Raw genomic sequence first — 19,746 nt, 5'->3', positions numbered from 1 at the left:
CCGACCCGGATCTCAGTCAACGGAACATCTTCTCTTCTGGACTTGGTTATGACTAACTTCCCTGAAAATGTCTGCTGCTCTTCTTCTGCTCCAATCGGATCATCTGATCATGTCCTTGTTAAAGTGGACATCTCTCTGACCATCCTCAGGGAGCCTGCTCAGCGTCGACGAGTCTGGCATTTCACTCAGGCCAACTGGCACGGTCTTCAAGCAGCCATCAATCATCTGGACTGGTCTCCCATCTCTACCACCTCTGACATCAACTCATCCTGGGAATTCTTCCAAAGTAAATTGCTCTCTCTCATGCACAGATTTATCCCATCTCGTCTTCAGTTGTCATACCCTTCCTCCCGTCCATGGTACACGGAATCTTGTGGTGAGGCTGTTGCCCAGAAACAACTTGCCTTCGTCTCCTGGAAAGCAAATCCAACAGAAGGAAATCTCATTTCCTTTCACAAAGCCCGAAACAAGTGTGTGTCCACCCTCAGGAGAGCCAGGAAACAATATCTCTCCGTTCTCAAGACCGAACTCTCTTATCTGTCTCCCTCTTACAAATCCTGGTGGCGTCTGGTCAAATCCGTTTCTGGTGTTTGTTCCCCCTCCATCCCCTCCCTTACCTCAAACGGCTACACAGCTGACTCCGCACGTGAAAAAGCTGAATGCCTCAACTCTGTGTTTGCCTCTAAATCTTGTGTCCCAAACCCATCCCTCTCTGTACCCACCATACCCAGTCGTACCCTGCTGCTCCTGGACTCCGTGTCCTTTCCTCCTGACAAGGTGGAAAAGTTTCTGTCAACCCTCGACTCTGATTCTGCAACTGGACCCGACGGCATCAGCCCATGGGTCCTAAAATCGTGCTCTGCTGCTCTATCTCACCCTCTCTCTGTTCTCTTCACCCTCTCTTTTGCTCAAGGTCAACTGCCATCTGCTTGGAAATCAGCCAACATCACCGCTTTGCACAAAAAAGGTGCAAAAACAGATCCTAGCAACTACAGACCAATCAGCCTTCTCCCAATTATCAGCAAAGTCATGGAATCCATCATTGCTTCGGATATGAAATCTTTCCTCTTCTCCAATGGCTTGATCTCTGATCATCAATTTGGTTTCAGACCTGGACACTCTACTCTGGACATGCTGCTTCTGCTGTCTCAACAATGGATGGAGGTCCTCAATGCCAAACAGGAAATTAGAGCTGTCTCCCTCGACATATCACGTGCCTTCGACACGGTCTGGCACCCCGCTCTGCTCACCAAACTCTCCTCCTTTGGTATCCATGGAAATCTCCACGCATGGCTGGCGGACTTCCTCTCTAGTCGTCGTCAACGTGTGGCCCTGAATGGGTTTCTCTCATCTCCTCTTCCTGTTCAGGCTGGAGTTCCCCAAGGCAGTGTTCTGGGCCCCGTGCTTTTTCTGGTCTTCATCAATGATCTCTCTGACTCTCTTGAAAATCCTCTCTATCTCTTTGCTGATGACTCCACTCTCTGCCGCTCCATTCCTCTTCCCTCAGATCGGCAGTCTGCAGCCTCCTCACTCTCTGAAGACTTGGACAAAATCACAGACTGGTCAAACAAGTGGAACATGTCTTTCAATCCTGACAAATCTCACACTCTTACGATGTCTCTCCGAAAAGATCGACTGGACAACCCTCCCATCTACTTTCTCAACAATCCTCTCCAAGAAGTTCTGTCGCTCAAGCTTTTGGGTCTCACTATCTGCCATGATCTTTCTTGGGAAAACCACATTTCCAAGCTGGCCTCCAAAGCCAGTCGCCGACTGGGCATCCTCCGTCGTGCGAAGTCCTTCCTCGGCACACCTGAGCTCCTCACCACATACAAGGCTTTCATCCGCAGCTCAATGGAATACTGTTCTCCCCTATGGGCCGGTGCTCCTGCCTCACACCTAGCTCGGCTTCACGCTGTTGAAACCAAAGCTTTCAGAATTATTGGAATGTCCCGCGATGAAGCTATCTCTGAGGGCCATTCACTCACTCACCGCAGGCAGGTAGGTGGTCTTTCTGTCTTCTACCGACTCCTCTCCGGCCTTGCACCCCCAGCTCTCTCTGTGCTCTGTCCCCCAAATATTCCTACAGGTCGCACAAGATCTGCCAGCAACCCTCTGATGGTTAAACTGCCGAAATCTCGGCTCTCTGCTCACCTTCACTCTTTCATTCCTCTTTTCTCCCGCCTCTGGAACAAACTCCCTCACTCCCTTCAATCCCACTCCTCCCTCCAGGTCTTTAAAACAGCTGTTCACCACCATCTCTTATCTTCCCCCATCCAAAACCTTGATCTTTTCTACCCCCGCTAATTCACCCCAGATCCACCTTGTTTGAAATTCCAACTTCTTTCCTGGAAGTCCTGGCAGTGTCCATATGTTTTATACCTCTCCCACCGCCCCCTTCCCATGCCCCCCCCCCCCAAAGCCCTCGCCCTCTCTCAGATCTCTCGATGTCTCCATGTCTCTCGGTCCCTGCTCTCAAATGTTGTGTTTGTGTCCTTCCCCCTCTCTCCCCATCTGGTCTACCGCTCCCGATGTTATATGTTTTATGTGTCGGTTTGTCTTTCTGTGTGATTAATGTTCGCTCTTTCACGAGCCTCGATCTTGTATACAAAAAAAAAAAAAAAAAAAAAATTCATTTTTGGTTCTAATTTAAAAGAGTTATATATTTTTCTATATTTTTTATTATCATTAATTAAAATTAAATCACAGAAAATACATTGTTTATATGAACCCTCATTATTAAGCCCTATTCTACCACAACGGTGGCAGATTTCTAAATTATCATATGGAGAGTGGAAATTCTAAATATCCTTCAGAATTTATCATATTTATAAAGTAAAATTATACTTAAAACAAAGTGCCTTTTTTAGAGGCTTTAAAAAAAATGAAACTGTGCTTAAAGTAAAACACCTTTGAGCTTTTCAACTCGTTTTATGTATATAACTTTACTTAAACTAAACGCAAGTTTATTAGCTAATAAATACAATGTTTCAAAACACAAAAGACAAATTTCAATCAATCTCTACTTCGGTGGAAGATATAGAAAAATATGTCAAAGATGTTAAATTGAACAAAGATAAATATGGAAATTTTTGGATTAAACCCATAATGGAGAATAACATGTGTCCTTTTATTAAATTTACGGGACAAGCTATGTTGATTAATAACTCTATTAAAGTAAATTTGACAAAAGTTTCTCCACTACTACTAACAATTTACTCAAAGCTTGAAAAGGTCATTGATAAAGAAGCTTTGAAAATGAATGATAAGACCATCAACGATTCTAGAGGAAACATTTGTATATTCTTTAATAGACCCAAAGATGTGGGTGAAATTAATAATATGAATATTAGTGGTGAACTATCATTCCGTACTCTGATTATTAGAGATTATTTGAAAATAACATTTAATGTAAAAAATATTGTGGTTATTAGTTCTAATGAAAGAAAATATATAGATATTGATGGAAGTTTAATGGTATGTAAATGAGTGATATTAACAGTCAATACTCTGAGAGTTATTATACTGAGAGTCTAGGATCTGAAGATAGTTATGATACTAATAGTTTGCGTTCAAATGATAGTTATGAGAGTAGCTTTATTGATGACTCAGATAGTGAAATTGAAATTGATGAACTAGAGTATCTAAACTTTCTGGCTAATACATAGACGCTTTACTTTAAGTAAAGTTATATACATAAAACGAGTTGAAAAGCTCAAAGGTGTTTCACTTTAAGTAAAGTTATATACATAAAACGAGTTGAAAAGCTCAAAAGTGTTTTACTTTAAGTAAAGTTATATACATAAAACGAGTTGAAAAGCTCAAAGATGTTTTACTTTAAGTAAAGTTATATACATAAAACGAGTTGAAAAGCTCAAAGATGTTTTACTTTAAGCACAGTTTCATCTTTAAAAAAGCCTCTAAAAAAGGCACTTTGTTTTAAGTATAATTTTACTATATAAATAAATATGATCAAAGCAACGTATTGCGACGTTTGTGAACAAGAATATAAACAATACAAAAGACACCTTAAAACTAACAAACACACATTTAATCTACTTCACCTACTATCTCCTATTCAGAAGGAAACAAAACACTGTTCTGCATGTAATAAAAATATCCTCAAGAAAGGCTTCGAAATACATCTTAAAACAATTCTACATTTATCAAATTTTATCACAACTAAAAACTCTGATGGCGCATTCAAAGGACATATTAAAATAAGTCTTTAACTTCAAACCTCCTGAACCAGAGTCTATAGTTGATGCTGTAGAAATAGTTAAACCTGCTGTTCAAATGTTGATTGAAAAAACACTAAGAAATGAAACCACTTAAATTTTATATGGGAGTAAAATTAGAAATGACAAAGGACGAAGGAGTTATAGATACACCATACATGAGAACTGAGCCACACTTTATATCTTCATATCAAGATTTTAAAACATCAGGAGTCTATGATGAACTTATTAAACAAGAGCAAGATGTGGACAATTCAATCGTAGGAAGTGGATTCAATATAGGAAAAATTATTTACATAGACATTCATATTCTTAAATCAGATCCTCTAAAAGCTTCTTCCTACATTGATTTACCCAGTGTTATCAAAAATAGAAAAGCAGTTATCAATATCAAAAATAAAGACAATAAATGTTTTCTCTGGTCTATTCTAGCACACTTACATCCTCCACATTTTCATGATGAAAGAGTATCTCATTATAAAAAATATGAGAATACATTAAATACGAAAGATCTAAAGTTTCCTATGGCTTTAAATGATATTCCTAAATTTGAAAAGATAAATAATTTATCAGTTAATGTTTATGGTCGAACAGAAACAAACAGCATTCAGGTTTTAAAGCTTTCTGACAATTGTAAACAAACTCATATTAATCTTCTATATTTTAATTCAGAGGAAAATTCACATTATACATACATCAAAGATATTGCTAAATTAATAAAACCACAAGTATGTAAAATAACAAATAAAATATATATTTGTTTGCATTGTCTTAACTTCTTCCATACACAAGAAAGATTAGATAAACATTCAAATTATTGTGGTGAACATAAATCAACGGTAATCAATATGCCTAAAGAAGGCTCAAAGATCACATTCAAAGATGAAAATAAAAAGATCAAACATCCATTTGTTATATATGCTGATTTTGAAAGTATTCTAGAAAAAATAGATACTGCTTCTCCAGATCCAAAAGAATCATACACAAATAAATATCAAAAACATACTCCTTGCGGTTTTTGTTATTATATCAAATCATTCGTTGGTGATAAATATAACAAGTTAGAGGAGTATAGAGGCTCAAATACCCCAGAGGAGTTTGTGAAACGACTAGAAAAAGACTGTGTCCGATTAACCAAGATAATGAGAGAAACCAATAAACCAATGTCCTTGACGAGTGAACAGAAAAGGGAATTTAGAAAAAACAATGTTTGTCATATTTGTGAGGAAAAAATTGGTGAAGGTCTAAAGGTTAGAGATCATTGTCATCTCACTGGTAAATATAGAGGTCCGGCTCATCAAAGTTGTAATATTAATTATAAACTCCCCTCTTTCATTCCTGTCTTTCTTCATAACAACACTCATTATGATACGCATCTATTTATTAATGAACTTTCAAAGACATCTGGACACATTTCAGCAATTCCTAACACGGATCAGAAATACATTTCATTGACAAAAACAATTCACACATCTCCTATTACTCATATCAGATTTCTTGATACATTTAAATTCATGGCAAGTCCATTGGCTAACTTGGTTCAAAATCTAAAAGAGTTTCCATGTCTTTGAGTATTTTTCAGATAAAGATTTTCTAACACAAAAGGGAATTTACCCCTATGACTATATGGACTCATTTGAGAGATTCAATGAAACACAACTTCCTTTAAAAGAAAATTTCTATAACAAATTAAACAACAGTTATATATCTGATAAAGATTATGTACACGCACAAAATGTTTGGGAAAAATATAACATCAAGAATCTTGGCGAGTATCATGATTTGTATCTCAAAACTGATGTGCTTTTATTGGCCGATGTATTTGAAGCCTTTAGATCTGTTTGTCGCACTGGATATGGATTGGATCCTGCTCACTACTACACAGCACCTGGATTGGCTTGGAGCGCGATGTTGAAAATGACAAAACAAGATTTGGATTTGATAACCGGAGTCGATATGCTTTTGATGATTGAAAAGGCAAAAAGAGGTGGAATTTCACAAGTATGCTCGAGCAGATACGCAAAAGCAAATAACAAATATCTTCCAAATTATGATTCAGCGAAAGAGAGTTCTTACTTGATGTACTATGACGCAAACAACTTGTATGGCTGGGCAATGTCTCAAGCTCTTCCTTATGGGAAACTAAGATGGGTAAAGGAAAAAGACTACACAAAGGTTTTACAAGATGTATGTATCTCTACACAAAAAGAATTGGATGATTCAAAGGTTGGTTATTATTTTGAGGTCGATTTAAAATATCCTGAAGAACTTCATATCAAACATAAAGATCTTCCATTTGCTTGTGAGAAAGAAAGTCCAAAGAAAGAATGGTTGAGTGATTATCAACGATCGTTTCATATAGGTGAATCAACAGAAAAATTACTTACTACATTATATAACAAGAAAAATTATGTACTACACCAAAGAAATTTGCGACAATATTTATCAAAAGGTCTAAGAGTAGAGAAGATCCACAGGGTTCTAAAGTTCAATCAAAGTCATTGGTTAAAGGGGTACATTGATTTTAATACACAAAGAAGAACAGAGTCAAAAACAGATTTTGAGAAAGACTTTTATAAATTCATGAATAATGCAGTCTTTGGTAAGACCATGGAGAATGTGAGGAAAAGACAAAATATCAGACTAGCAACATCTTGGGAACAAGCATCAAAATTAATTAATAGACCGAGTTTTACTAGAGCTGAGGTCTTTACTGAGAACTTTTGTGCGATCCATTTGGTTAAAGAGAGTATTGAAATGGACAAACCTATTTACATTGGAACATCAATTCTTGACTTGTCAAAGTCATTAATGTATGATTACTTTTATATTAATCTAAAATCAAAGTATAAGGATAATGTGTCATTGTTGTAGATGGATACTGATAGTTTTATTTTGAAAATTAATACTGATGATGTTTATTCAGACATGAAAAAGGACATTAATATCTATGATACAAGTAATTACAGTCCAGAGAGTGAGTTGTTCTCTTCTAAAAATAAAAAGGTGATTGGAAAGTTCAAGGATGAATTGGGAGGAAATGTTATGAGTGAATTTGTGGGATTGAGGTCGAAGGCTTATGCTTATAAATACATTGTGAATTGTGAATAACGTTGAAAAGACTGATAAGAAGTTAAAAGGTATAAAGAAAAATGTCATTGAAGAAACAATAAACTTTAAGGATTATTATAACTGTTTAACAACAAAGAAAGAAGAGTTTAGAAAGATTAATGGAATAAGAAGTTATAAACATCAATTATATTCAGAAGAGGTGAATAAGAAAGCATTGGGGGCTTTTGATGATGAGGTTTATTTTAGAAAATGGAATTGATAGTCTCCCTTATGGTTATATAAGTATATAAGTGATAAGATATATAATTGATAAGATATATAAGTGATAAGATATATAAGTGATAAGATATATATAAGTGATAAGATATATATATATATAAGTGATAAGTTAAAAAAGGGGGTTAGGGATTTTTACCGGCTACCGCCGCCTTTTTTACTATTATATAAATGATAGAACCAAGTATCAACCAGACTAAAGAGTGGAGGTGTAATCAACCTTGGTATATAAATGGAAAACATAACGAATGTGAAAAATATCAGATTCAAGAGGTTGAGAGAATCACTGGTCAGAAGGTTCTCAAGACGGATAAACGTATTCATTTGTTAAGTGGGGTAATGGAGGGCGGGAAGAAAAATATATTAGAGTGGAGTGAGAACTTTTATGGTTATCAATCGGATAATAAATATTATAATTTTAAAATGGTATGTGGGAGAGGAGGAGGTCAAACAAGAACCCTCCGTGAAACATACCACTTTATACTTTCATAACAAAGGGTTAAGGAACCTGTATACTTCATAAATATACTTGATGGGGATGAGTTCTATAGGAGAATGGAACTCTTTAAAAAGTTAGAAAGAGATAATATATTTATAGGCTCATTAGTAGAGTGGTCTAAGGAACTACATTAAGGGGGTAGTGGGGGGAATAGGGTAAAAATTACATGTAAGTGAGAAGGATCATAGGTTCATAAGGCTAGAAGGATTATAGGTTCATAAAGGAAGAAAATCATAGGTTCATAAGGTGAGAAGGATTGTAGGTTCATAAGGTGAGAAGGATTATAGGTTCATAAGGCGAGAAGGTTTATAGGTTCATAAGGTGAGAAGGATTATAGGTTCATAGAGGGAGAAATAGAGGTGTTTATGGTTATTGAAAAAGACAGGGGGGTAAATGACATTAGATAGGGATTTCCCATGTTAAACGGAGGTGTCCCAGAAGCAACATTTATCACCTACTGATACCTATTTTGGGGGGAAATTCCCCCGTAGATGCCCAAAGGGGCAGATTTTTTTAATGCCATGAACAAACATGGTACATCACGGGTGGTGAAGGTTGTGGTGAAGTTTCATTGGAATTGTATGTGTAGTTTCAGAGAAGAAAGCAAATACCTATTTTGGGGTGTCAAACCTGGCCCCACTTTGACCCCCCTTAGACTTCTATTTTCTGAGTTCCATGAACAAACTTTGGTACATCACGGGTGATGAAGGTTGTGGTAAAGTTTCATCGAAATAGTGTGCGTAGTTTCAGAGGAAAGAGTAAATTCCTATTTTGGGGGGGTCAAACCCGGATCCACTTTGACCCCTGGTAAACCCCTTAGACCCCGATTTTTTTTTAATGCCGTGAACAAACTTTAGTCACAATACAACAACTATGATTTGTGCCAAGTTTGATTACAATCCCTTCAGCGGTTTCGGAGAAGAAGTTGCAAGTGTTTATGGACGGACGACGCGCCATCGCATAAGCTCCCCTGAACTTCGTTCCAGGTGAGCTAAAATTGGGAAAGGACAATTGATCAGGTGGAAAAAAAAATGACAGAGTCGATGGGAAAGGGCTCTACCCCACCCCTGCTACAAAGGGGCGTGTCCTAATAGTAAACAATTTCGTCATTACCTTTTTGTGGCATCGATTCATTTGCCTGCAGCCACCGGAGGTGTTCTGAGAGCAATTCAGGGCAAACTGGTAGATTTTTTTGGGGGAGGAATCACTGGCTCTGACCCGTAATATGTAGTCCCTCAGCTGAAGGTGTTCAGAGACTCATCAATGTGAAATGCCGCTTGCTGGTTCCATGTATCGGTTGTTATATGCAGAGTGCCTGCCTCATCTGGTGACAAGCTGGGAGGCTCGGATTGATTTTGACAAATCTTTAACAAGTGGATATATCGGTTTTTCCGAACTTTTATCAGAGTCTCTTGAATGCCTGGCAGTCTCTTGGTAAGCTGCCAGGCAGATACATTTGTCAAAAATGTTAGCACACGAGCCTTTATTTATTTATTCATTTTAATCGACCTTTCCCCTGGTGTTGGCTTAGCGGTTAGGGTGCCGGCTTGGGATCCTAGGATCCTGGGTTCGAATCCTGGTCGATCGCTGAATTAACGCCAGGCGGGTTGACTCAGCCTGTCATCCTTCCGAGGTCGGCAAATTGAGTACCAGCTTGCTGGGATGAATGATCACGGTGTGTACCCCGATTTAGAATAGGCACACCGTATCCCTGCGCATCGTAAGAGCGTGACCAAGGGTTGGCATCAGGCATCCTGCCATAAAAACATTGCTTCAAACAGGGAACCATAAATTGTCATGGGGCCCGCAAGGCTAACCCCTGCTCTCGCGGGGAAAAATGGCCTTAAAACGATCATTCATTCATTCATTTCCCCGATATTCCAAGAAGTCTGAATTTCTGCCACCATTTTATAGCAGTGGACATTTTCAAAGTGTGGCACCTCCGTCGGGCATGACTCGGAATGTGGCTGGAAATGGCTATCAAATGGATAGAAGTCTCAGGATGGAAGGCAATAATTAGTGCAAAAAGATTGCAGTTCACTGCTATCTGTAGGAATACAAGTGTACATTATATGAAGTAGGGGATAGTTTAGAGAAATTTAATTATCTGGGTTTGCCAGTTTGTTGTGTCCATCTGAGTAGGTGGTCAAAGATGCTTGCATCCCAGGTTGAAATTCCATATGCTGTGTTAATTTGTCCACAGTCTTCTAATGTGCTTGTTTTAAACGTACATGTGATAAACATGTGATAAACAGACAAGCTTCATGATGAGGAGAAACGAATGCAGAATACAAGTTTTTTGGATAAGTATACCTTGTTTTGTACAAATGCATTATTCCATGCACCGTTTCTACAGCTGGGTTCCCACTGTAGAATGGAACAATTTCACAGGCCTGTGAAGACACTTTGTTCGGTGTCTTGTCTGACTGGCTGCTACCACCCGTTTCCTCTGTACGACCTGCCACCTCGTCACTTTGTTCAACTGCAAAATAAAATGAAATAAATGGCAAGGACAGAGAGGGAGAAAAGTTTGAAACAGGAGTTGAAGAAGGGATAATTAACTTGTTTAGGTGTGGCGACATAATGAGTCACAATTGGCTCCGTTGTGAAAGAAAACAAAAACATTACAGTTAAAGAATCATCTCTACTATAAATTGCACAGAAATGCGCAAAGAAGCTAATTCTTCATCCCAAAAGTGAAAAGCAATTTGCTAAATATGTTGATTTATATTTGTCAATCGCAAAATAAGAAAGTTATCGAGCATACACTTACCAGGAATGAATGTTTCGATGGCGATGTCTCTCATCTGTCTACAACCGATGTGTTTCAAGATGTCCATGTCCACTTCATCCCCGTCCCTTTCCTCCCACACCCCACCCACGTCTTCATGATTTCTGTCCAACTCTTCACCGTTTCTGTTTTTCTCTTCTCGGACATAATCTTTGCCAGTGTTTCCTTCAACAATCTCTGTCTCGCCTTCAATCATGTCGTCTGTGAGCAGAGAGAATGAGGAATCACGATGAAGACCAAATGTTTCTAAAGATGGCATCTAGAGTTCAATATACTGCACAGATAAACACCACAAACCACTGTGGTATTCCACATGTTCAAATAACATTCCCATTATCGAGTACTATACAAGAGTATTACAGACTATACTACAGAACGTACTATACAATTTGTATTCGTATCTTTTAGTTCGTTTCCCATTACTAATTTCACTGTTTTACGACAGAATTAACTTGAGCCATCACTTTCAAAAAGTGTAGAGACAACAAAATAGTGAAAACCACGCAAGTACAAGCAATTCGAGATTTTATCTGCGGACAAAGACTCAGACATACATTATTTAGATCACAGGGTGGGTGTACACCAGGAGGGGGTGTACACCGGGATAGGGTGCACACCGGGACGGGATACAAACCGGGACAAAGTTACAAAATAAGTAGCTGGGACCTTGTTGGCCTTATGAGTGAACAATATTTGCAATCAATCGTTGGTTGTATTACTGTGAAGGGCCTTCACTACTCGAGTAGTGATAAAATTAGCATGTCTTGATTGAAAGCATGCCCTCCACATTGTGAACAAGTGGAACAGGTTTGAGAAAACATGCAGACAAACCTGCTAACTGGGAATTAAAGAAAGTCACATGACACATCAGGAGAACATCAAGCTAAAGTTGTTATTTAGTGCAGCATTTCCCGACCATTTTAATCGATTACATATATGAGCATTCAAATTCACGCATCGTCACACCTGCTCGACAAATTAACGTGTACGTTTCGAATTTGAAGTATTCAATTTCATTTATGGGCAGGAGTGAATTATGTTTTGCCCGTCAAAATCAAGTTTGCTTCATTCAATTTCGAAATTTTAAACACAAATCGCTAGTCTCATCATTCAATTTCAAAGCAAATGTTATAGGCTTACAGCGACATCAGACTCGACTTGGCCTTTTTGTTTTCATTGATGAGCAATCTATTTAATGTTCCGTGAATTAAAAATCAAAACAGTCAAAGTGCTTGTTTTACTTCATGTTATGCCTTTGCTTGCTCTTGAAGGCATTTTATCCTAAAACATAATGACTGGATTATATATATATATATATCTATATATATATATCTATATATATATATCTATATATATATATATATATATATATAAATATATATATATATATATATATATATATATATATATATTATAAATATATATATATAACACTTCCGTTGAACTTGGGGCCGACTCAGAAGACCTTTGTTGGTCGAAAGCTTGTCGACAATTAAAGATCGACGTCCTGAAGCTACATCCGCGTCTTATTTAATCTAACGATTATTTATTCAATGCAAATGAGACGCCCTGCTCGTACTGTGGAGTTTCTACTATTTCTTACAGTTATATATATATAATATATATATATATATATATATATATATATATATATATATATATATATATATAATAATATAATATATATATATATATATATATATATATATATATATATATATATATATATATATATATATATATATATATATATTGTTACGCAACCGTGATTAACACCACAGTTACGGATGGCCGATTGCGAGACTTTACACTCCCGAGGCGAAAACTCAATAGCGGATTCCAATCAAGCACAAACGCGCGGAATGGCGGGACACAGCGAAGGCTCCGCAACCTTACCTATTAAAATCAAACACCCAGGAAACTGCGTTCAGATATATACAAAAATAATACAAGGATTTATTAAATAAAAGCAAAGACAGTGACAAAGCAGCGCCGGTAAATCTAATATCCTAGATCGGGACGTCCCCACACGACTGACAGCAAACACAAAACGAGGGAGATGAATTACGAAAAGAATACGTCACGTCGTTCAAAATGTACACGGATGCGGGCTTATCTTGTCTGTCTTTCGTCGTCTTTGTGGCGGCCGTCCAACACCGCTCCTTTCGGCCCGATCGCACACCACGAGGTCCCTCGCTCCAAGTCCCACAAGGCCGAGCACCACGCACCAAAAAGCACCATGCGTCGACGACTTCCAACGCGGGCACAAACTCCAGAACCAAGAGGAATGGCGAAAAGGAGGAGAGAGCGCGCAGGTGCAACTGCACGCCTCATCCTTCCAACTCGCTCCGGGACTGGTCTCGCCTGCACTCGGTTCAGCGCGCCTCCGAACTGCTCTGCTCTCAACTTACACCGGGATTGCTAGCAGCCAACTGCCAACGAACTGCTGCGAACTGCCTAAAATGGCGTCCGACCGTCGCTAATATCTCTGGCCGATCACGTCACATTGGCGCACTCCTCAGCCAATCAAAAGCCTCCCAACTCGCCGGCTCGCCCAGGTCACGCCCTCTGCACAACCACTCCACTCTCCCGTCCGCGACCCCCGCGGTCCTTGTGTTATAACACGTGCCAGGCGAGGTTTGTAGGCCTTGGAGGTGTAAACGGTGGCGGCCAATTGTGGCGGTGTTTTTGGCCTGGTTTCCTGTCCATTTGTTCCGAAGTCATTGTCAGGGAAAGGAATTATTTAATGTTGCGCTAAGGACCTAACTAATGTTTATGTGGTTTGCAGTGCCATAATGGACAAAGGTTTGACTACTAGGTGAAACTCACAGGGGCGTTACCTTTAATCCCTCACTATTTAACACTCGAACCTCCAGGTAGATCCACAATCATACATCTTCCCCCGACAAACGCCTAAACATCAAGAACTTATTACATGTAGAGTCCCTGTCACGACAGCCGAATACCTACCTATTCAGATCTACCTAGCTCTAGATGTTGCTCTACCAAATTCATAACACAGCCCCCCCCCTGGAACCGTAGCTCCTGCAAGGTTCACCGCAGGCACTACCATTCCAGCCTTAACACTTACTGTCACACACTTAATTAACCTATGAAATAAATCAGGAAGGGCTGTGGGAAGTGAGTCGGACTACCTACCTACACTTCCTTAACATGCTGAACCCCTTAACCATCATGCAAGTATGTACATTTTCTTCGTTGTTCCTGTGGAGGGAGGAAACAAACAACACACAACACTAACTTAACCACAAAACTTAACCATCTTTCCAAAACTCAAAACTCTAACCTTTGTACATACCCCGGTCTACAGACCGCGTCCCCCGGTGGATGCCACAAGACACAACCTTACCTGCGGGGCCATCCCCAATGCATCCCCCTAAATTTCCACGGGCCCTGTCCAGATGTTACAGGTGAGTGACACGGCTCGGTGGATTTCGCCCACATTCATGCAACACAGACCCCTTAACCACTCATTCTCATTCCATAGGTCATCAAGGCATTTCAAAAATCAACAAAGCACTTATTTCAATACACCCCCTGCAGGACCATGGCATTGATGTCATTCACATGTGTGTGCATTCCTCAACTAGGCAGCGGGGAGGTACCGCACAAAAAGATGGTGGGGGCGCATCAGGCTGTGGTGCCCGCAGTCCCAAAAACAAGTCAACCGACTTACAAGTTCATTGCCCCCCCCCCCCCCTTTTACCTCTTGGCCCCGTGACAGCCCAACAGCCCCTTTTCGCCGTTACCTCGCCGGTGAGGGTCTCCACACACACCAGGCTCCTTTGCCTCCTGCTTTCGCGCAGCAACACGGGTCACCGGGGGACTTCCTCACCCCGCGGCGCTCAACCAGACCCTCCACCGACGAGCTCCAATTTCCAGTTACCACCGGCTGCCAGGGGTAATTGCCGCAGAGGGGGGCCCGCAGGCATCGCTCCTCAGAGCTTGCTCTGTACCTGCGGACACACACACCTTCCCCACCCACAAGACCCCAAAACACACTTCCTCCCCCGCTGCCATTCACTTCTCCACACAACTCAGCACAATTCAGTACAATTCCATAGATGGTGTAAAAGGTGTTACAAGGCTTGCCATGGCCTGCCACATGTGAAATCCCCCAGTTCACATTTAAACCATCACACATTTCCAAAAGCACATTTCCAAAAGCACAATTATCACCCCTCATTATCTCCAATTAATCATCACTCACTCTCCAGGTTCCACTCTCACGACCACATCAAAACACATAACCACAACACAAAACATACGCCACCCACAAGACACTGTGGCTCCCATTCCATCCCCTCACCGGCCATGTCATCACTCTCACCCGCCTCCCAACTCCAATTTACATGTCCCCAATTTCCAAAGCAAGTCCTGAAGCCTGGGACAGTACTCCTTAAAACACTCACCTCAAGTGCAGGTAGTTACAGGTTGGTCAGGTCCAAAGTGCAATCCACCCATACAATTCCCAAAATTTCACATTGGGCCTACCAAATACTTCCAAATTTCTCTTTTGTCCCCACTACACTGGCAGGTATGTGGATCCGCATCCAATGGTGATCATCACTACACAACTACCTGTGGCCACGACAGCTCTGCACCTCTACCGTGCAAGGGTCATCGGGACAAGGTGAGCAGTCAAAACGCCAACATGGCCCATGAGTGTCCATAAGGGTGCGACCCACCATCCATCCTTCGACCCCCTGCGAGGAACACAGCTGCACCAGCCCCAGCTGGCCAATGTGGTGAGCACTTGCTGCCACAACACACACTACCGCACACACAACCTCGGCCCTGGGGGGCACGGTCGCAGTGCGTGGCATCCCTACAGCCACGTCCCCTGCACCTCCCCATCATCCCCCAGTCCGACTACAGAACTGCAGCCCCCCCAGTGCTCACCCACACTTGACCACACCAAGGTCCAGTCAACAGCCATGCTCCACCAGGAGACTCACCCAGAAGACATGGTCCACACACCTCGGACATGCACAGCACCACGTTGACCCTCAGGCTACACAACTACATCCCCATAACCCCGCGTCCCAAATATCAGCACAGTTGCCCCGCAACCAGTTGAAGCTGTCCTGCTACCTTATTAATTTTATCACAGCCTCCAACACTTTGGTCTACACACCTGGATCAATAATGGCGTCACTGTACAGTGTCCACCATGACATTTCAAAATCCACCCTTAAATTTGCATCTAACCCACAGATTACCCATGCCAAACATTTGTCACCTTTTACTAACCTCACCAAAGAAGGATGCTTTGCCATACACATGCCAGCCGAGCATGGCCCATATGCTCGGCTCGTTACACATCTCCCGATTCACATCCCCATGGCTCTCTTCCCAACCCGAGAGTCCATAAATCATAACGGAGCATCTGTGGAAGGTCACTCACACCATCACGTTCCACAGATGCCCCAATGGTTGTCCGGCAGGCTATCTCCATCCCTGTCCATTCGGTTTGACCCGCGTCCATAGACCAACCACCATGCCAGGTCACCACATGCTGGTTGTCCCAGAGTCCCTGGAGGAGAGTGCCAGGCCGCATGCCCGGGTGGTCACCACATCAGTCCCAAGTTGGCCGTCCGCAGTGCCACCACCAAAGCGCGACCCACAACACCTCCCCCTAGTGGTCCTCAATATTTGCCATCCCAGGCTTGAGAAACCACCTCGGACCTCCCTGGAGGTCTTAACCCCCACGAGGGTCCGGTGACCCTGCCGGCCCGAGCCGCCGGCTCGGATGGCGCCCCGACGGACAAGGGACGCCACACTCCACCAGACCCCCCGTGGGACCCAGGTCGTACCTCGACACCCAAGGCTGGACCCCACGTCCAAATCTCGCCATCACAGCCCCCCAGCTGGCCGGCATACCCAAATTTTGAAAGGGGCAACTTTTGCCCGAGGCCATCACCCATGACCTCTCCATGTCCAAATCCCGCAGCCCGGGGACCAATCCCCACCATGGCTGCTCCAAATCAATTTCCCATTGTAATTTTATTTTAAAATTTATTTTACAAATTTTCATTCCCACTGCCAAACCGCAGCTGCAGGGAACAACCTCTACCACCGGTTGTTCTGCCCCTCCCTGCAGTTGATCCAAATTCCCTACAGGGACCAAATCTCCAGAAGCTCTATCTCCCGATCCTCCAAGATCCAAATCCAGCCCGGAGCCAACACACTCCCCCAACTGGTTGTCCAATTTTGGAGCCTCTATTTCCAAATAGCAGTGTACAGTGAGCGTCCCCTCGGTCATTCCAACCACCTCCTCGGACCAACTCACCTCATCACCCAGGCTCCTTTGGGCCTGAACAAGCTCTACCTCCATGGGACTGTCACAGGTCTCCAGCCGCTGGATCAAATCATCCTCATCATCATCATCATTACAAATCATTCCTGGCCCCGCCAGGCTTTGATCAATATCCCCAATAAATACCCGGTCCGGCTCTATCGCATGGACCCCCAAAAACTCTACCCCCTCTTGCTCCGCACCACCGCCCTGGTGCTGCACAATTCCAAATTCATCCCCCGGTTGGGGTGTTGTGACATCCACACGGTCCCGATAAACCAGGCCAGAATGTGGGAAACATTCTCCTTTCAATCCATTAATTTGGTCACTCATGTCCTTCAGTCCTTCCCTCCATTCCTTCCCCTGCGACTCCATTTTTCTTTCCATTCCTCCCATCTCCTTACTCATTTTATTTTCCAGCCCGTCAATTTTATCATTTATTCCCCGAATTTCTGCAAGGTTTCGCTCACCATCGGCCCTCTGAGCATTTATTAAATTTACTATGGTCTGGAGATCTATCGGGGCCGTCCCAGCGGCGGGGAAAGTTCCAACGCTATCCTCCATATCCCCCATTTCCGGCTCACTCCCGACGCTGACGGAGGCCTCGCTGCGTACCTCCATCTCATCAATCTCCGACATCCGCCTTCCGGAAGATTGTTTCCCGCGCGCGTATTTATTTTAATAATTCCAGGAACACAATTTAAATTTGACGAAGACGCGATATCGCGCTCCGTATGCCCAATTGATTAAATTTCTCCGCCTCGACTATAAAAATTTTGCGTTCGAACGTCGGGCGCAATGTACGCCCGACCGTGTCGATGTCTCGCCGCGGACAAAAAAAATTTGTCCGACGGATTCGAATCCTACACTCCTGACACCACTCGTTACGCAACCGTGATTAACACCACAGTTACGGATGGCCGATTGCGAGACTTTACACTCCCGAGGCGAAAACGCAATAGCGGATTCCAATCAAGCACAAACGCGCGGAATGGCGGGACACAGCGAAGGCTCCGCAACCTTACCTATTAAAATCAAACACCCAGGAAACTGCGTTCAGATATATACAAAAATAATACAAGGATTTATTAAATAAAAGCAAAGACAGTGACAAAGCAGCGCCGGTAAATCTAATATCCTAGATCGGGACGTCCCCACACGACTGACAGCAAACACAAAACGAGGGAGATGAATTACGAAAAGAATACGTCACGTCGTTCAAAATGTACGCGGATGCGGGCTTATCTTGTCTGTCTTTCGTCGTCTTTGTGGCGGCCGTCCAACACCGCTCCTTTCGGCCCGATCGCACACCACGAGGTCCCTCGCTCCAAGTCCCACAAGGCCGAGCACCACGCACCAAAAAGCACCATGCGTCGACGACTTCCAACGCGGGCACAAACTCCAGAACCAAGAGGAATGGCGAAAAGGAGGAGAGAGCGCGCAGGTGCAACTGCACGCCTCGTCCTTCCAACTCGCTCCGGGACTGGTCTCGCCTGCACTCGGTTCAGCGCGCCTCCGAACTGCTCTGCTCTCAACTTACACCAGGATTGCTAGCAGCCAACTGCCAACGAACTGCTGCGAACTGCCTAAAATGGCGTCCGACCGTCGCTAATATCTCTGGCCGATCACGTCACATTGGCGCACTCCTCAGCCAATCAAAAGCCTCCCAACTCGCCGGCTCGCCCAGGTCACGCCCTCTGCACAACCACTCCACTCTCCCGTCCGCGACCCCCGCGGTCCTTGTGTTATAACACGTGCCAGGCGAGGTTTGTAGGCCTTGGAGGTGTAAACGGTGGCGGCCAATTGTGGCGGTGTTTTTGGCCTGGTTTCCTGTCCATTTGTTCCGAAGTCATTGTCAGGGAAAGGAATTATTTAATGTTGCGCTAAGGACCTAACTAATGTTTATGTGGTTTGCAGTGCCATAATGGACAAAGGTTTGACTACTAGGTGAAACTCACAGGGGCGTTACCTTTAATCCCTCACTATTTAACACTCGAACCTCCAGGTAGATCCACAATCATACATCTTCCCCCGACAAACGCCTAAACATCAAGAACTTATTACATGTAGAGTCCCTGTCACGACAGCCGAATACCTACCTATTCAGATCTACCTAGCTCTAGATGTTGCTCTACCAAATTCATAACAATATATATAAATATATATATATATATATATATATACATATATATATATATATATATATACATATATATATATATATATATATACATATATATATATATATATATATACATATATATACATATACATATATATACATATATATATACATATATATACATATACATATATATACATATATATATATATATATATATATATATATATATATATATATATATATATATATATAACACAGTTTGTGTGTGTGTGCGTGTGTGTGTGTGTGTGTGTGTGTGTGTGTGTGTGTGTAATGCTACCGGTAGACTCCTAAACGGAGAGGTTCACGTATTTGATATTTGGCACAGACATGGCTATTGAGCCTGGTAAGAACATGGCCGACCTAAAAATTGATTTCATAATATTT

At 42.1% G+C, this 19,746-nt stretch overlaps 1 protein-coding gene across 2 annotated transcripts in view; it reads right to left on the bottom strand.

Moving 5' to 3' along the window:
- BRAP (BRCA1 associated protein) overlaps nt 1-19,746 on the bottom strand; it is a 92,729-nt gene that overhangs the window by 63,325 nt on the left and 9,658 nt on the right. For both annotated transcript variants that reach the window (XM_078780788.1, XM_078780789.1), the window contains exons 3-4: nt 10,859-11,077; nt 10,399-10,567 (exon numbers count right to left, since the gene is read on the bottom strand). In XM_078780788.1, the coding sequence (XP_078636914.1) occupies nt 10,399-10,567; nt 10,859-11,077 (388 nt within the window). The remainder of the gene's footprint in view (nt 1-10,398; nt 10,568-10,858; nt 11,078-19,746) is intronic.

Source organism: Myxine glutinosa, chromosome 6 (assembly GCF_964187855.1).
Source record: "Myxine glutinosa chromosome 6, kmMyxGlut1.1, whole genome shotgun sequence".
Taxonomy (NCBI): Eukaryota; Metazoa; Chordata; class Myxini; order Myxiniformes; family Myxinidae; genus Myxine; species Myxine glutinosa.
Note: the sequence above shows the minus strand (reverse complement) of the source record. Positions and strands in the feature narration are given on the sequence as shown.